This window comes from Cupressus sempervirens, chromosome 6, assembly GCF_028749045.1.
Source record: "Cupressus sempervirens isolate cs-2001-9-10 chromosome 6, ASM2874904v1, whole genome shotgun sequence".
NCBI classification, from domain to species: domain Eukaryota; kingdom Viridiplantae; phylum Streptophyta; class Pinopsida; order Cupressales; family Cupressaceae; genus Cupressus; species Cupressus sempervirens.
In genome coordinates this window covers 293,310,791-293,325,860 of record NC_143123.1, presented here as the reverse complement: position 1 = coordinate 293,325,860, position 15,070 = coordinate 293,310,791, and the positions used below count along the sequence as shown (strand labels likewise).

At 35.9% G+C, this 15,070-nt stretch overlaps 1 protein-coding gene across 1 annotated transcript in view; it reads right to left on the bottom strand.

Moving 5' to 3' along the window:
* Positions 1-345: 345 nt before the first annotated feature.
* LOC149552367 (ABC transporter I family member 21-like) overlaps positions 346-15,070 on the bottom strand; it is a 154,013-nt gene continuing 139,288 nt past the window's right edge. The window contains exons 3-6 of the mRNA XM_089787905.1: positions 6,898-6,949; positions 6,353-6,489; positions 1,132-1,218; positions 346-1,039 (exon numbers count right to left, since the gene is read on the bottom strand). Coding sequence (XP_089644031.1) covers positions 737-1,039; positions 1,132-1,218; positions 6,353-6,489; positions 6,898-6,949 — 579 coding nt within the window. The 3' untranslated portion in view covers positions 346-736. The remainder of the gene's footprint in view (positions 1,040-1,131; positions 1,219-6,352; positions 6,490-6,897; positions 6,950-15,070) is intronic.

The window sequence follows — 15,070 nt, the reverse complement described above, 5'->3', positions numbered from 1 at the left end:
AAATGTTCAGCGAAAGTTCTCAATGTTCAATGCATAGAAACCATGTACAAGTGGGAGCTCCATCGAAAACAGATATTAATGGGAAAATTAATAGAATCCAGTAAAAGAAAGGCTTCTCTAAGAAAAACATTCAAAAGTGTTCATTGACCATGTTTATTCCAGAAACCTTTTAACCTTCGTTATTTCATAAGCATTCCAACTAGACTTCTATAACCTTGGTAATTTCATGAGCATGAGAAGATAAGGAAGATCACCCATGTTAAGCAAAAAGGAAACCGGGGATTAAAGTTTGACTGAAACTTGTATTGGAACGCATATGTCATTCATCAAGCACATTTTTCAAGATTGAGGTAAAACGGATGCTGAGAGAAACTTATATATTGAATGTATGTAGCCAAGTATAACATGCTTGACACTACAAATGTTCAAATGGGTAACAAGGCCGAGGAGAGCCACTTAAAAATTCAGTGTAGCCAAGTATAAGATGCTTAAACTACAAAGATTCCAAAGACCGCAAAATGGTAAGGAAAACTTATGGAGGTCGGCATAATATACATTACAGTCCATTATCTTTATTTGCAGTGTCCACGCATATTTTATTTTCAAATTTCATCAAATTTGAGAATTTCAACGTGGACACCTAAAACTTTTTAACGATACAACTAAGTTTTTCAACTTTCAATCAATCAAACTTTAGATTGGTAAATGAATTGAAGATGACAATTATAATTGTAATTTATTCCCCAACAATTCGACGATAATAAGCCATATGCCTACTTGATGTAAATGGTGAGACATCTGCTGGGCGTGTAATATTGCTCTGATTAGCTGGAAAAGTAACTTCACTATCATTGTCTTTGCTTTCAGCCCGAAGCCATGACTCAACGACTTCAAACATGTTTCTAGCATGTTTTATTTCATCCAGTTCTGATAAACTTTCAAAGCGTTTCAGTTTGCCATCTTTAATATATGCAATATGAGTGGCCCATGACTCTAAACCATCGAAAATATGTGTTGCATACACAATGCTTGCACCTCTCTGTCAGATAATCAATACTACTCTATGAAAAACTCCACAAGATTATGAAATTTCTGCAACAAAACCAATAGGGAATATAAAAATAATGTTACCTGTTCACACTCTTCTCTAAGGAAATCAAGCAAGTCCAGTCTTGCCACAACATCCAGATCAACTGTGACCTCATCTAACAGTAAAACCTGTCATCATTAAATTTTCCTTTGAGCAAAAGTTGAAATCAAATAACATTACAAATACCATATCTATCTCTAAAATGCATATCTCAGGCCCTGATTTCATCGATTGAGACAACATCCCAATAAAGATTGGTGCGTATAGCTTAATAACAGGATATACTTGCCCTCAAAAGTTTATGGCTTCTAAAATCCAACATTTCTTCTCAAATAAAAAGTAATAAAAGTGCAGCAGGTTGAATTTAGCAGAGCATGTCTTCACCAATCCCGGCTGGCATATTAAAGGTTAAGATAAGAAAAAGATGAATACAGCAAATGGTCATCTTAGATATAAAGATTTTTTGCACTGTAATTTAACCGGAATCCTATACAGAATTAGGTTATTTATTTTCTGGTTGGAATATCCTCTGACCAAAATGACCAGTCCTCTGCCAAATCTTGTCATGGCTATACTATTAAATTTTAGCCTCTTGAAACTTAGCAAAGTTAAAAATTGTGAAATCTCTAATACAGAAGCAGCAAGCTAATCTGATGGTGCTGGTTCTTTTAATATGAGAATGCATGATCATCTAATATACAGCTAAAATCAGTGTTGGTTAAATAGCCACTTAAATCTAGAGGGATTCCAACTCTTGTGACAGTATTGTAAGATTACAAAGGTTTTGACCAATAAAATTAATCACTTGTTTATACAGTACATTAAAGCCAATCAGATGCACAAAGTATTGCCAGCTATATTTGAATCCTTGCTTTCAGCCACCGAATATTGACAAACTGAAAGAAAACCCTACAGCCTACTATGTTATATGATTGAATACAATAGTTGTCTGTAATTGTAATTAAGTCGCAAAGCATGTCTATTCTTCTTAGGAGTACTCAAGTCATACTTAATTGTCAATGTTATAAGTTCATTTAAGTCTGGAAATTAACTAGGGCTATAATCCTGTAACAATCAACAATTTAAATCTGCATAACATATCCAGTTTCTAAAATATATATATTTGAGGAAACGTTTTTTCCAAGACAATAAAATAAATGAAGCAAGGAACACACTGCAGGGAATAACAAGAATCAGACTAGCAAAATACCTTGAAAGAAAATCAGATCACCAACATAGCTTCCTTAATCTTACTTAAGTATAATGTTTTCCTCTCCAACTCAACTGTTCTCAGGGAAAAACTAGAGTTGTTCAGTAATTATCAATCAATTCTCCCAAAGGGCATAGACACTACATTTATATCTCTCATGGAATTGGAGTTACCAGCTCAATCCTTTTATGGTCAACAATAACATCAAATGTGGGCTTTCTTAAGGCCCAATGAGATTAATCAATTCCATAATTTCAAAATAGGGAATATGACAATAAACCTTTTGTTTTTTGAACTTGTCTTCTCCTTTGGAGAAGCACACTCCTCTCCATATGACTGCAACCTTGTAAGTTTCACTAAGTTTGCACCCTCTCAATGTAACATGTCAAAAGGCATTTTGCATTTTTCCACTTGAAACTGTTGCATCCCCTTGCAAAGACATGCTCTCGTGGTCTGCTCTATAACATTTTGAGGTTTGGATTTAGCTTATTTTTCTTCACACAACCAAGTGCCCATATGTAGAGAAGCACTTTTTAACTATGTTCCACGGAGTTTCCGGGACGGGAACGTTTTAGGGGACGGGGACGTGTTTCCGGTACGGGTACGGGTCGAAGCCAAAATTTAGGGGACGGGACATCAGGGGACGGCAATTAAAAACATAGGGGATTTTTTTTAATATAGAGACAAAATTCAAATATGTATATCATAACATTGATAAACCATTCACCATAGACATTTTAGAAGATAAATACATGGAATATTATCAAATGGCAAATACTAAGTGCTTCCATTATAACAATATCACATACATATATAGCAAAAATTAAAATGCCTAAAGGCTTCAAGTATCATGCTGAAATCAGAATGAAATAAAGAGAAGTCCAACTAAAATTGTTAGTAAATAGTAAATACCGAAAGCAGTCTTGCCTCACTAAACACAATCTTTGCTCATTGCTGCTACTGCTCTTATGTTTTTTTCCTTCCTCTTAGCAAGTATGTTAAATCGAAAAATGAGTAGAAGAGTTAGTATTTTAATGGACCAAATATAGGTTGCATATTGTTATTATGTCTTTAAGATGACTAGGGGCCACACGAACAACAAAAATTAGGAAAAAATGTTTTTTTGGGGATGGTTTGCCTTTTCCAGATTGACTGGAAAAAAGGGGACGGCCAGCAGTTTCGGGGACGGATAGGGGACGGCAAAACTGTCCCCGATACTGCTGGCCGTCCCCAAGTTTCCTGCCCAAAAAAATTGGCCGTTTCGGGGACGTTTCTGAATTTTTCAAAAAAGGGACGTCGCAGGGTACGGCCAAAATCCGTACCCGCGTCCCCGTTTCGTACCCGGTACGGGTACTAGGGTACAGAGGCAGGGGACGCGTCCCCGTGGAGCATAGCTTTTTAACCTTTAAACTTTTGATATTTGTTCATCCCTTCAGTAGGCATGCATCCTTCTGTGGGGCTAAAAACTTTCATGCCTTAGATGTGTTTTGCCTTTTTTAATTTAGGGACCCCTCCCTAAAAGTAGGAATTGAGCCAAAGGTATGTAGGCTGATCCAGGAGGTCTCCCGATACATACTAGTCGATTCCCAGTCAAGCCCCCAAAAAGGGGATTCCTCCTAAAATCTAAGAGACTGTCCCAAACTGGCTCACAAAGTCCTTGTATGGGTCCACTATGAAATCTGTTGACCTATGGGATATGTATATTAGACCAACCTCCACTATTAACCTATGTTCCACGGAGTTTCCGGGACGGGAACGTTTTAGGGGACGGGGACGTGTTTCCGGTACGGGTACGGGTCGAAGCCAAAATTTAGGGGACGGGACATCAGGGGACGGCAATTAAAAACATAGGGGATTTTTTTTAATATAGAGACAAAATTCAAATATGTATATCATAACATTGATAAACCATTCACCATAGACATTTTAGAAGATAAATACATGGAATATTATCAAATGGCAAATACTAAGTGCTTCCATTATAACAATATCACATACATATATAGCAAAAATTAAAATGCCTAAAGGCTTCAAGTATCATGCTGAAATCAGAATGAAATAAAGAGAAGTCCAACTAAAATTGTTAGTAAATAGTAAATACCGAAAGCAGTCTTGCCTCACTAAACACAATCTTTGCTCATTGCTGCTACTGCTCTTATGTTTTTTTCCTTCCTCTTAGCAAGTATGTTAAATCGAAAAATGAGTAGAAGAGTTAGTATTTTAATGGACCAAATATAGGTTGCATATTGTTATTATGTCTTTAAGATGACTAGGGGCCACACGAACAACAAAAATTAGGAAAAAATGTTTTTTTGGGGATGGTTTGCCTTTTCCAGATTGACTGGAAAAAAGGGGACGGCCAGCAGTTTCGGGGACGGATAGGGGACGGCAAAACTGTCCCCGATACTGCTGGCCGTCCCCAAGTTTCCTGCCCAAAAAAATTGGCCGTTTCGGGGACGTTTCTGAATTTTTCAAAAAAGGGACGTCGCAGGGTACGGCCAAAATCCGTACCCGCGTCCCCGTTTCGTACCCGGTACGGGTACTAGGGTACAGAGGCAGGGGACGCGTCCCCGTGGAGCATAGCTATTAACCAAACTGCCCAAGGAGGGGACATTACAAACCTTGAAAGTTGCCCCTATATTTCTACAAGAAAAATATTGTTAAAAAAAGAAACCTCGACAAAGAAAGTGCTCAAAAGGACCAAAGAATTCATATCCCCAAGCATTGTCCATCCATTTTTTCATAGGAAGATTGGGCCAGAGTCTAGATATCAACAAACTGTCCAATCAAAGATATCTCTAAAATTTTGTTGAGCGAGTGGTTCACATTGTCTATAGTGACCTCAACAAAAAGTAGAGTTGATTTTTTAAATAAGTTTGGTAGAATCAAAAGGAAACAAAATGGTGAACAATGGGAAATCCATGGCAACCAAGCTTGTAAAATTGACAAAAGACCTAGTTCACAAATTGCATCAGCTTATCAAATGATGAATATTATTTCATTGGAGAAATCCACTTAAACTATAGGATGTTCCAATATCGTAACATAGTACTTTTCAACTTTGATGGTCTTGTAATAATTGTGTGGAATTTAAAGAGGAAGAACAAAGTCTACTATGTGGTTCAGGGTATACATCATCAAGAGACCAAAATAGGTGGAAGAAAACAGATTTTCAATAACCTGCTATAGTAGATTCTACATGATTTCCTGCAAAAAAAATTAATCATAACTGCACATGACCATGAGTTAGCTTAGAAGGGTTGATTTAGTAATGGTATCAAAGATATGTCAATCCTCTTAGGCTAACATATGGGCATGATTAAAAAAGTAAGATTATAATTAAAGTTGTTGCAAAAGTTTGAACAAACACACAGCTCATACACAACTTCTATTCAAGGAATAAGGGAACAAGATTTTTTATAATATTCTTAACTGTTAAAGTGAAGGCTGGTGTAAAGCCATCAAGAATCTAATAACAAGACATTGGTACGCCCCATTTGATGTCCTTTTATCAAACATATCTAACCAATTAACAATGTAGAAGCCAAAAACACAGAAAGATTTCTTCACATTCTATGCTCTACAAAAAAAATTAAGATCACTTCACAAACTATTTAACATACTTAAATGCTCTAGAAAATCAGGCAACTGTGGTATTCTTTGTTTGACATGAATTATTGTGTTTCATTGAGAATGTTAGAGCCTCAAGGGAAGTCTGCCCTTCCATCAATATGCAGTGTTACTGGCATTTTTTCTTCTAGGAGCAACTTACACAAAGAAGCTCATATTATGATAGTTTGATTGGTTTCTTATTTTTATTTCTTTTTTTTCAATTTAAAACAGAAAGTAAAACATGGTTAACAAGAAGGAAATAGAGAGCAATCTGCAGGTGTCTTAAGTCACCTTTCAAGATGTATCATAAGTAAGAAAGATTAGGAAACATGCCCTACCTCAATTCATAATATCCTTAAAGAAATGTAAATTTAAAATCACTGATACAAGCATATATCTTTCATATGGATTCATTTCAAACTATGTATATCAATAATTACCTTAAATGGATGAAGAATACCCATACATATCTGTACACGACGACGCTGACCATCAGACACTTTGTGCATTCTCCAACGGAGATCAATATCAAGAAGTTCAATAAGTTTATCTCTTCGAGCAGGATCTACCCCTTCCACTGCACAATATCAAAACTATATGAACCCGCATATTTCTGAATATTCTAATGCTCTCCAAGGATAATTTGATACAATGTTTTCCAGCAATTTCTGTCTTCATTGGGCAATCAAATGATAGCTCCACCCAAGATAACATTGCCAAGAACCACACAAATAATTACAGATATGCATAGCACATATGCATCAACAACACAGGCAATTTTACAATGAAGTGTTGAATATTCTAGTTTAGTTTCTTGTTCACAAAACATTGGAATTTCTTTTCATTTGAGTCCAATGCACTACTACTGGTTTATCCCTTTCAAAATTCAAGCTTAATAAAAAATAGTACACAAGAACATCCACAAATTGAGTGCTATTTTAAGTTGAATTAATTTCCATAGTTTAACATTCTAAGAATTTCTTACCTCCAAAAATCATGTCTTTTGCAGAAAAATCACCTTGGAGTGGAATATCCCCCTGTTGACATATAATATCATTTCATGATTTACTTAGTTTGGTAACAATCACATATATAAGAGCCAAACTGAGGATAGAGATCTAGAAATACAAGAAGAATATTTATATATATGTGAAAGAAACAACCCATGAAATTTTATGCTGGTCTAACTTCACAAATGGCATCAGACATCTGAAATAGATTAATATTTTCGAAAAAGATCTTTAAATTCATGCAACAAATAAGTGGTTTGGAATTTTGAATAATGTCTCCTGCCTTCCTAACAATATGTTTATATTTCAACAGAAACTGAATGCGCTTCAAAAATTTTAATTGTAACATTATAAACTTGCATGTACTGCCGTTGCTGTTTTGTAATGTCCCCTTTCGTAAATTCCAGTGTAACCTAGAGACTCGCACCAACCCCAAAACCTCGAAGTACCCATCCCTAAGATGTCCCTGCACCGGGTGCTTGGAGTACCCAAGTACCCCCACCTCCGCCATTCCGCAAACATGTTGCCACTGGGAAGGATACTTAAATTTCTATTTGATTTTTGATTTTTGAATGCTACTATTGGATATGTACTATTTTACTATGTTAAACATTCAACAATTCTGATTTGTGTTGCAATTTGGCTATGTTCAAGTATTTCAATTCAGTATCTTATACTGATACATCATTTCTTAACTAGCATTTCAAGTTTTGTATGTATAATATATAGCACCTTGTTGCCGTTCCCCCACCATCCCCTTGCTGTCTCGAAATCAAGACTCTTTGCCCCCCTATCCGGCATACCGACATACCCAAGTGTCAGTGTTACACTAGTAAATTCCCAAGTTTTTGCCCAAAATCATATACTACAGGCGGAACAAGAAGTAGAATAGGATTAGTAACATCATATACCTAGTTGAGATCCTACAACATGTTGGGAAATCATACAAACAAAATCTACAAGAATTAAAAGCATAGATTATTCAAACTAGGGTTAGGAACATTAATTTAGCCTCAAGATATATTTAGCTTATCGACAAAGTCCAACTATAGGAGAGGTAGGATAAGGGGCATAATAGGGTGTCTTAGTCAATCCTCTACCCTAGACTTAATAGTGGATGTCGTCCCTATTGGCCTCGTGTGGCCCTTTCCATCCATATGAGAAGATGTTCCTAGTGAGGAATCAATAGCCAATCAATCCTCCACCCTAGGCCTAATTGTGAATGCCATCCCTCTTGGCCTCACGTGGCCCTTTCCATCCATATGAGGAGGTATACCTAGTCAGGTATCTATAGCCAATTAACCCTCTACCCTGGGCCCAAGAGTGAATACCATCTCTCTTGGCCTCGTATGGTCTTTGACATTTATATGAGGGGTTGTACCTAGTGATGAATCCATAACTAATCAACTCTCTACCCTAGGCCCAAGAGCGAATACCATCCCTGTTGGCCTCATGTGGCCCTTGCCATCCATATGAATGGGTGTACCTAGTGAGGGATCAATAGCCACTCCCCTATTCCATTACCACCCTTATCCTCTTCCAATGATTAGAGTTCCATAATGAACAACCAAACATAAAGAGTAAATATTGCATATTTTCTTCATTACCACCCTTATCCTATTCCATTACCACCCTTATCCACTATGTTGCTGATTATCAGAATTAGTACTTCATACCAATTTATAGGTAATATTCAAATCAAAGTTCCCAAAATCGGACTCCTCTCAGACTCGAAAAGGCCAACTCAACTTGTGACTCAACTACAACTCGACAACAACTCAAAAATGACTCGGCATCATGAAAAAACTCTCAAAATTATATACTTTCATAATATATACATATGAAATTATATATCATATTTTATGACTTGGGCCGAGTCATAAAAAATCGGTGAGGTCTTCTCGGCTTGATGACCCAAATTGCTTGCACGACTCACAGTAAGTCATGGAACTTTGATTTAGATACTTGAGAGAGATTGTTGTAGGCTAAATCTGCTTAGTTTGCTACCTTACTTCAATGCTAGCTTTTGACATTTATGCCTCTTCTTTGTAGCAGAAGTCATGTCCTCTCCAAGGTTGTACCTCTTCAAAACTAATGCATGCCTTCATTTTCCAAAACACATCATTTCCTTCACTGTACCTTGTTAATACTAAATCACACCTCTTTTGGAAGATAGCTATTAAACACATTGTTTCTGATTATTAACATATACATATTTAATATATCAGTCATCTTTATCAGCTTATCTTCCTACTTCCCAATGATCTTTGGAGGACAATTGTTGTGTATCTCATATTGCTTTATACTTCTGGTATTAATTTCTGGATCAGTGTTTTCAGCAAATAATTAGACGATTTGCTGATGAATAATGTATATTTAGGGATACCTTGTATCAGGAACATAACAAATTTAATTTTAATGAAGAAAAAGCCAGTAAGTGTTTCCCAAATTCTATATTCTCGATGGCCCTCTTTCAATATGTATTTTCTACAAATATATGGCTCGTCTCCAATGTGAAATTTCCTCTTTTTCTCATAATTTCAACTGGATATCATTTATGAATCACTGATTATTTGGTAATAATTTTGCTTATTGAATTATTAATACCTTTGAATATACTGCAAATTAAACTGCCACCTGTTTCATCTGCCTTCTACCCCTTGCACAAGGCAGGGACTCAAGCTCTCCTAGAGCTCTTGTTAATGTTTGGATCTAGATTTTGACATTGGAAGACCCCTAGGAAGAGGCAAGTATGGAAATGTTTCCCTTGCCAGAAAACACAAGGTACCTACATTTTTTAATTGATGCAAATTTTGGCTTACGAAAGCCTTCCAATTCAAACACTATTGAATAGACAATTTACATTCCTTTTCTTATTTGACAGAATCGTGTATATCTCAATCTTGAATATGCTCCAAGGGTGAGCTTCCATTGGGTGACCTAATTTGATTGTTAGTAGGAAAGATGGTGAAGATAGGCTAATCAATTTACAGGCGAGCAATCACTTAGCTTCAGCTTACATGCATTTCAAACATAATCAGATTTATTTATTTCCCTGTTTCTATAAATTACCTATGAAGTTTTCTAGGGGTATTAGCTAAGTCTATGAAGTAGCTGAGATCAAAATTTATCAGACAAAGATCTTCCATGTTCAACACTTCGCATTGGACTCATATACACCCTCTATACAACTGATGCATTTCAACCACCCATGCACTCAAGCCTCAAGGCCTATTAGTCTACAAAAACTACAAAAAAAACAATTCACAAACCATTCCTTGTGCAATGTGTTGGTTCCCAAAACTGCAGATCGGAAATCCAAGAGCCTGTCACTTCTTCGATAGGACTTCTCAATCAGTTCTGGCCAACGAACGGGAATACTTCTCGATTCCCCTGCACTTCAGGCTCCGCTACACCTAGGCGGGTAGACCTCCTCCTCAAACTTGATCACTTGGTTCAGAGCTTTTCTAAAGCGAATTTAAGCTTTGGAGTTCTTCAGCTAGCAAGGTCCTGGAACTCGATCAAAATAGGATTGAATGTTGAATGTTTGAATTGTATAATATTTGTAAATGATCAATTTGATGCTTGTAGAAGGAATATATAGATTTTCTGACTTCAATAATAGGAAGACCAGTGCCTCTGCTCATCTGGGCAATAGAGTCAACTTCAAATGAATTTTCACGTACAACTTTATAATGTTTTACACACTTTACTGCCAACAATTAAATAATCAAGATGCGACAGATCAAATATATACACAATCTTAAATTAGTCTAGATTGAACTTTAACTCCTCTGGTAGGGAGACAAATTGGACACAGATGCCGAAAAAATGAAATATTTCACGCTATTTGTGATGATCGAATTTAAATGCTAGATGACCATGTCCACTTATCCGACATTTAAATTGTATACAGAATTCCAAAAAATAATTACAAAGGACGATTGGTCTGCAATTTAAATCTCTACGCCTTAAATAATAAACAAAGAACATTTTATTTTATCATAAAAATATAATAATAGAATTTATATTACAAAGTCATAATGTTGCTCCTTATCCCTCCATACAATAAAACATATAAAATACTCCTTGAAAATGTGTGAATGTTCAAATAATGAATATGAGTATGTTGTGATTTACATCATATACTTATACATGGGTGAAAAAACACGAATATGAATGGTTGCATCTTTTAGATGGTCAATAATCGTATGGTTTAATGATCATTATTCTTTAATCATATCGGGACCATAGACTTTGTAATTATAATTTGTAAACTACTTCAAAAATCGTTTCCCATGTAGGATACCATACCTGTCTTTTGTTTCGACATCTATGGAGTTGTATTCCTCCACAAAACTTGTCAAGGTTGTCTTTGAAATACTCCTTAATCTTACTTGGTCCACGCGCACATTATTTCCATAGATGTTATGATATATATACACCCAACAATATTGTCCTTCCCTACCTTCACAATATCTGATGCTGTAGAGTTGAATATCATGGGTAATGCTTTTTGTTTACTAATCAATCGATGAAGTTCCTCCTCTTCCATGTTTCACTAGTTCTTGGCATCGCCAAATATCGGTTTGCTCTCGTTAAGAAAGGAACAAATGTTTTCCCCTAATAATCATCCACATGTCTTATTCCTCAATTATAAAATGCTCTGATTTGGATACCATGTCTTATGAATATAACTGCACCTTTTCAATCTTCAATCCCTATCGAAGTAATGAAGGTATTTCTGCCTTTGCATTCTGCCTTTGCATATCTCCGTTCTGGTACATACAGCCTCGATTTGTCTGACTGCTATAAATTTCTGGGTCATTTATATTATACTACTCGTACTGCAATAAGCCTGACATTTAGATCCTTTATTAACACCTTATTTACCAAGTCTCCCTATAAGCACTGACATCTATGCTTCAAATATTTGATTTCAATTTGTTAAAACTGATGGACAGGGTTATGTGAACAACTAATGGCATATATTTATTGCTGTATCCGGTTTAGAGAAGCACTTGTTCCTTTTAATATTGTTGATATCCATGGTGAGGCAGGGTATTATTCCAGAATTTTGCTGAATAACTGATGGTATTGTTTCATACAGTATGTTGTGTTTTACTTTTGCTGAGAACATTGTTCCTCATAAGAATTTGATTACTCCTGGACATAGCCGGCACTGCATATATATGCGAAGGTACCATGGAGTCTATGATGACACAAAGTGTTTATTTCTAATACACCACTGATCTGAGTCTTATACTTTTGTTTTTATTTCCTGTTGAAACTCAACTCTTGACCCAGCAAACACTAGCGATCTCTCTTATTGTGCACAGATTTAATTTCTTTGATTATAAGAAATGCTATATACTGGTACACACGTCCAACAACTCTCACGCCTTCCAGGTCCAAAAAGGTCCCCTCTGAAATCCTATATTTGTTATGTCTTTGCCCATCCATGCTGGGGAAACCTTCCTTGTCATTGTCAATCTGTGACTGTATTGGCATGTCTTTCTTCAGATCTACCTTTCCCTGCACACAACATGTCAATCACAAACACATTGTCCATTAGCCTTCAACAACCTCTTATTACCCTGTCTTCAACACAAGCCATTAATCATGATAAACAAATCATGATCCATGGTCACCTTAACATTGAACTTTGTCTTTTACATGCTAACGTCCACATATGACATTCATCAAAAACTATGATCGCAAACAAGTACAAAGTTAGGTCCTTCGGCACAGATACAGAGCATCCACACAAACTCAAACCACCAACAAGGATTCCCTATTCCAACTGATTTGCAAGATTTTTATCCCTCATTAATTCATCAACACCTTTCCTTTTCCCAAGGTTTCCTAAACCCTTTAAATACTCTAACTCATTCAGCACATGCTCACTGACTCAACAAACACTCTTGATCATTCATTCTTCCAAAACTGTCCATACACATCCATTCATTAACACATGGAAAACTCTTAGCCCACTACCAGGTCACTTCATTCTCTTGATTTCTTGGCACTTCCATACCCTTACCAACACTAGACAATATCCCTTAACCCCTTTCAAAACCTTACATAATCTGAAAATGGTGACTGCCCCAATTCCTATAGAACACTCAACATAAATTCTCCTTGACATTACAAAACCCTTCAACCTTCTAGGATCATGCTGATCCAATCATTATCCATCACATTTGTCAACACATCAGAGACATAATCAACAAATCCAATACCACACTTCATTCTCTTGATTTGTTGGCACTTCCATACCCTTACCAACACTAGAAAATATCCCTTAGCCCCTTTCAACACCTTACATAATCAGAAAATATTGACTGCCCCAATTCCTATTGAACACTCAACATAAATTCTCCTTGACGTTACAAAACCCTTCAACCTTCTAGGATCATGCTGATCCAATCATTATCCATCACATTTGTCAACACGTCAGAGGCATAATCAACAAATCCAATACCACATTCCCACAACAAACAATGAACCAATCACATCTTCTTTACAATCCCCAAGCATCAACCAAACATTACCTTCCAAAGGCATCACTGTAACTCTTTCATAAGAACACAGTTCTTGTACCAACTAGGTCTCTAGGTTCTTTAGACCTTGTCATCAAAGTTTCAAACAATAACTCACCAATAAGAGTTTTCAAACCATCAATGTCCTCCAAGGATTCAAACATTCCCTTCATCAAGGTGCCACCGACAACTTACATTTCAATACAACATAATCCTATTCATATCCAAAAACAACTGTGATCTCCATTACAGGAATTAGGTCTAAAAGCCTATTTAGTTACAATGTCATATATACACAAGTACTCTTACCTTAGAAATCCCTTCACCCATACCTGCACACAATTCATGTTTGAACCAATGTCCATATGTTGGTTCAATGTCTTGTCCACAAAACCTGCAACATTCATTATGTTCACAACTGCCAACATTCATCTATAAATAGTTCTAGTCCATTATGGTTTTTCCCATCTTCATAGTCATGGTAATTAAAAGAAAATACACTTCCTTTCAAACATATAATGTTTAAGAGCAAGATATGACTGTTACTATCCTACATGACAGGTTTTAGGTGAATCCATCCAAACAGTGCCTTGAACCTTGAAACACCTATCCTCCATGTCTACATAGGGTTTAAATTCTGTCTTAGTGTTATTCCATCATCAGAGGCCATCGAAAATCACATAGTTATCAAAAAGTCTTAGGAAACGAAAGTTACATTGTCAAACCCAGGAAAATCACTATATCTTCTCACTAGGGCATCATCGTTCTCAAAAAGATACATAACCAATCAACACAAAACCACCCTCATTTCAAAGCTCTATTACTGCCCTTATAAATTCAAGAATATCTTAATTTTTGAATGGTTAAAAATTGATTGATAGCCAAAGCCTTTCAGACCACTCTATATGTGAGGGTTTTATACCAGTTTTGACAAAATTTAATGGATCCATCACCTTCCTTCATAAAAGTTGTCCAAACTTGTACCCAAAGATAGTTAACACATTGTCCTACATGTCCCACATGAAATTAGTGCACACCTAATCCATTTTATAATGTAAATATGGAGTATAACATTTTGGAACATGACTGATCAGAACAAAAAAATGAATGACAGTTGGATTTTCAAAAAAGAACTGATCATCTAATCAGAATATAAATACATTATTTTAATTGTAGAAGGATCTCAGTCTCCATTCCTTGCTATCCATTTCCTTTTACAATCTCAAATGAATGTATGATTCTGTGTACCTATAAGGAACATAAAATATATGTTTATTGTTCATCCCTCTAAATTTGAGAGTTTATTGAAGGTAAAATTTGGAGGTTTTACATTTCTATTCAGTCAGTAGATACCTTAATAAGGGTTTTTCCAATTTATACAAAAAATTGAATACCTTCCTTCAAAAACAATGAAAACTCCTGCTACAAACGCCAAAACAGAGAGAATTCAATGCATTGCCAACCTAAAATGATTCTCAGAGCATTAAATTAAGTTTCCATAATGAAATTGCACTGTGATCAGACAGTTGTAGAACGAATAACCATTATAGAAGGAAAAACCATGGGAATAGATATAAGAGTCAATAGGCATGCTTTTCATTTTGAT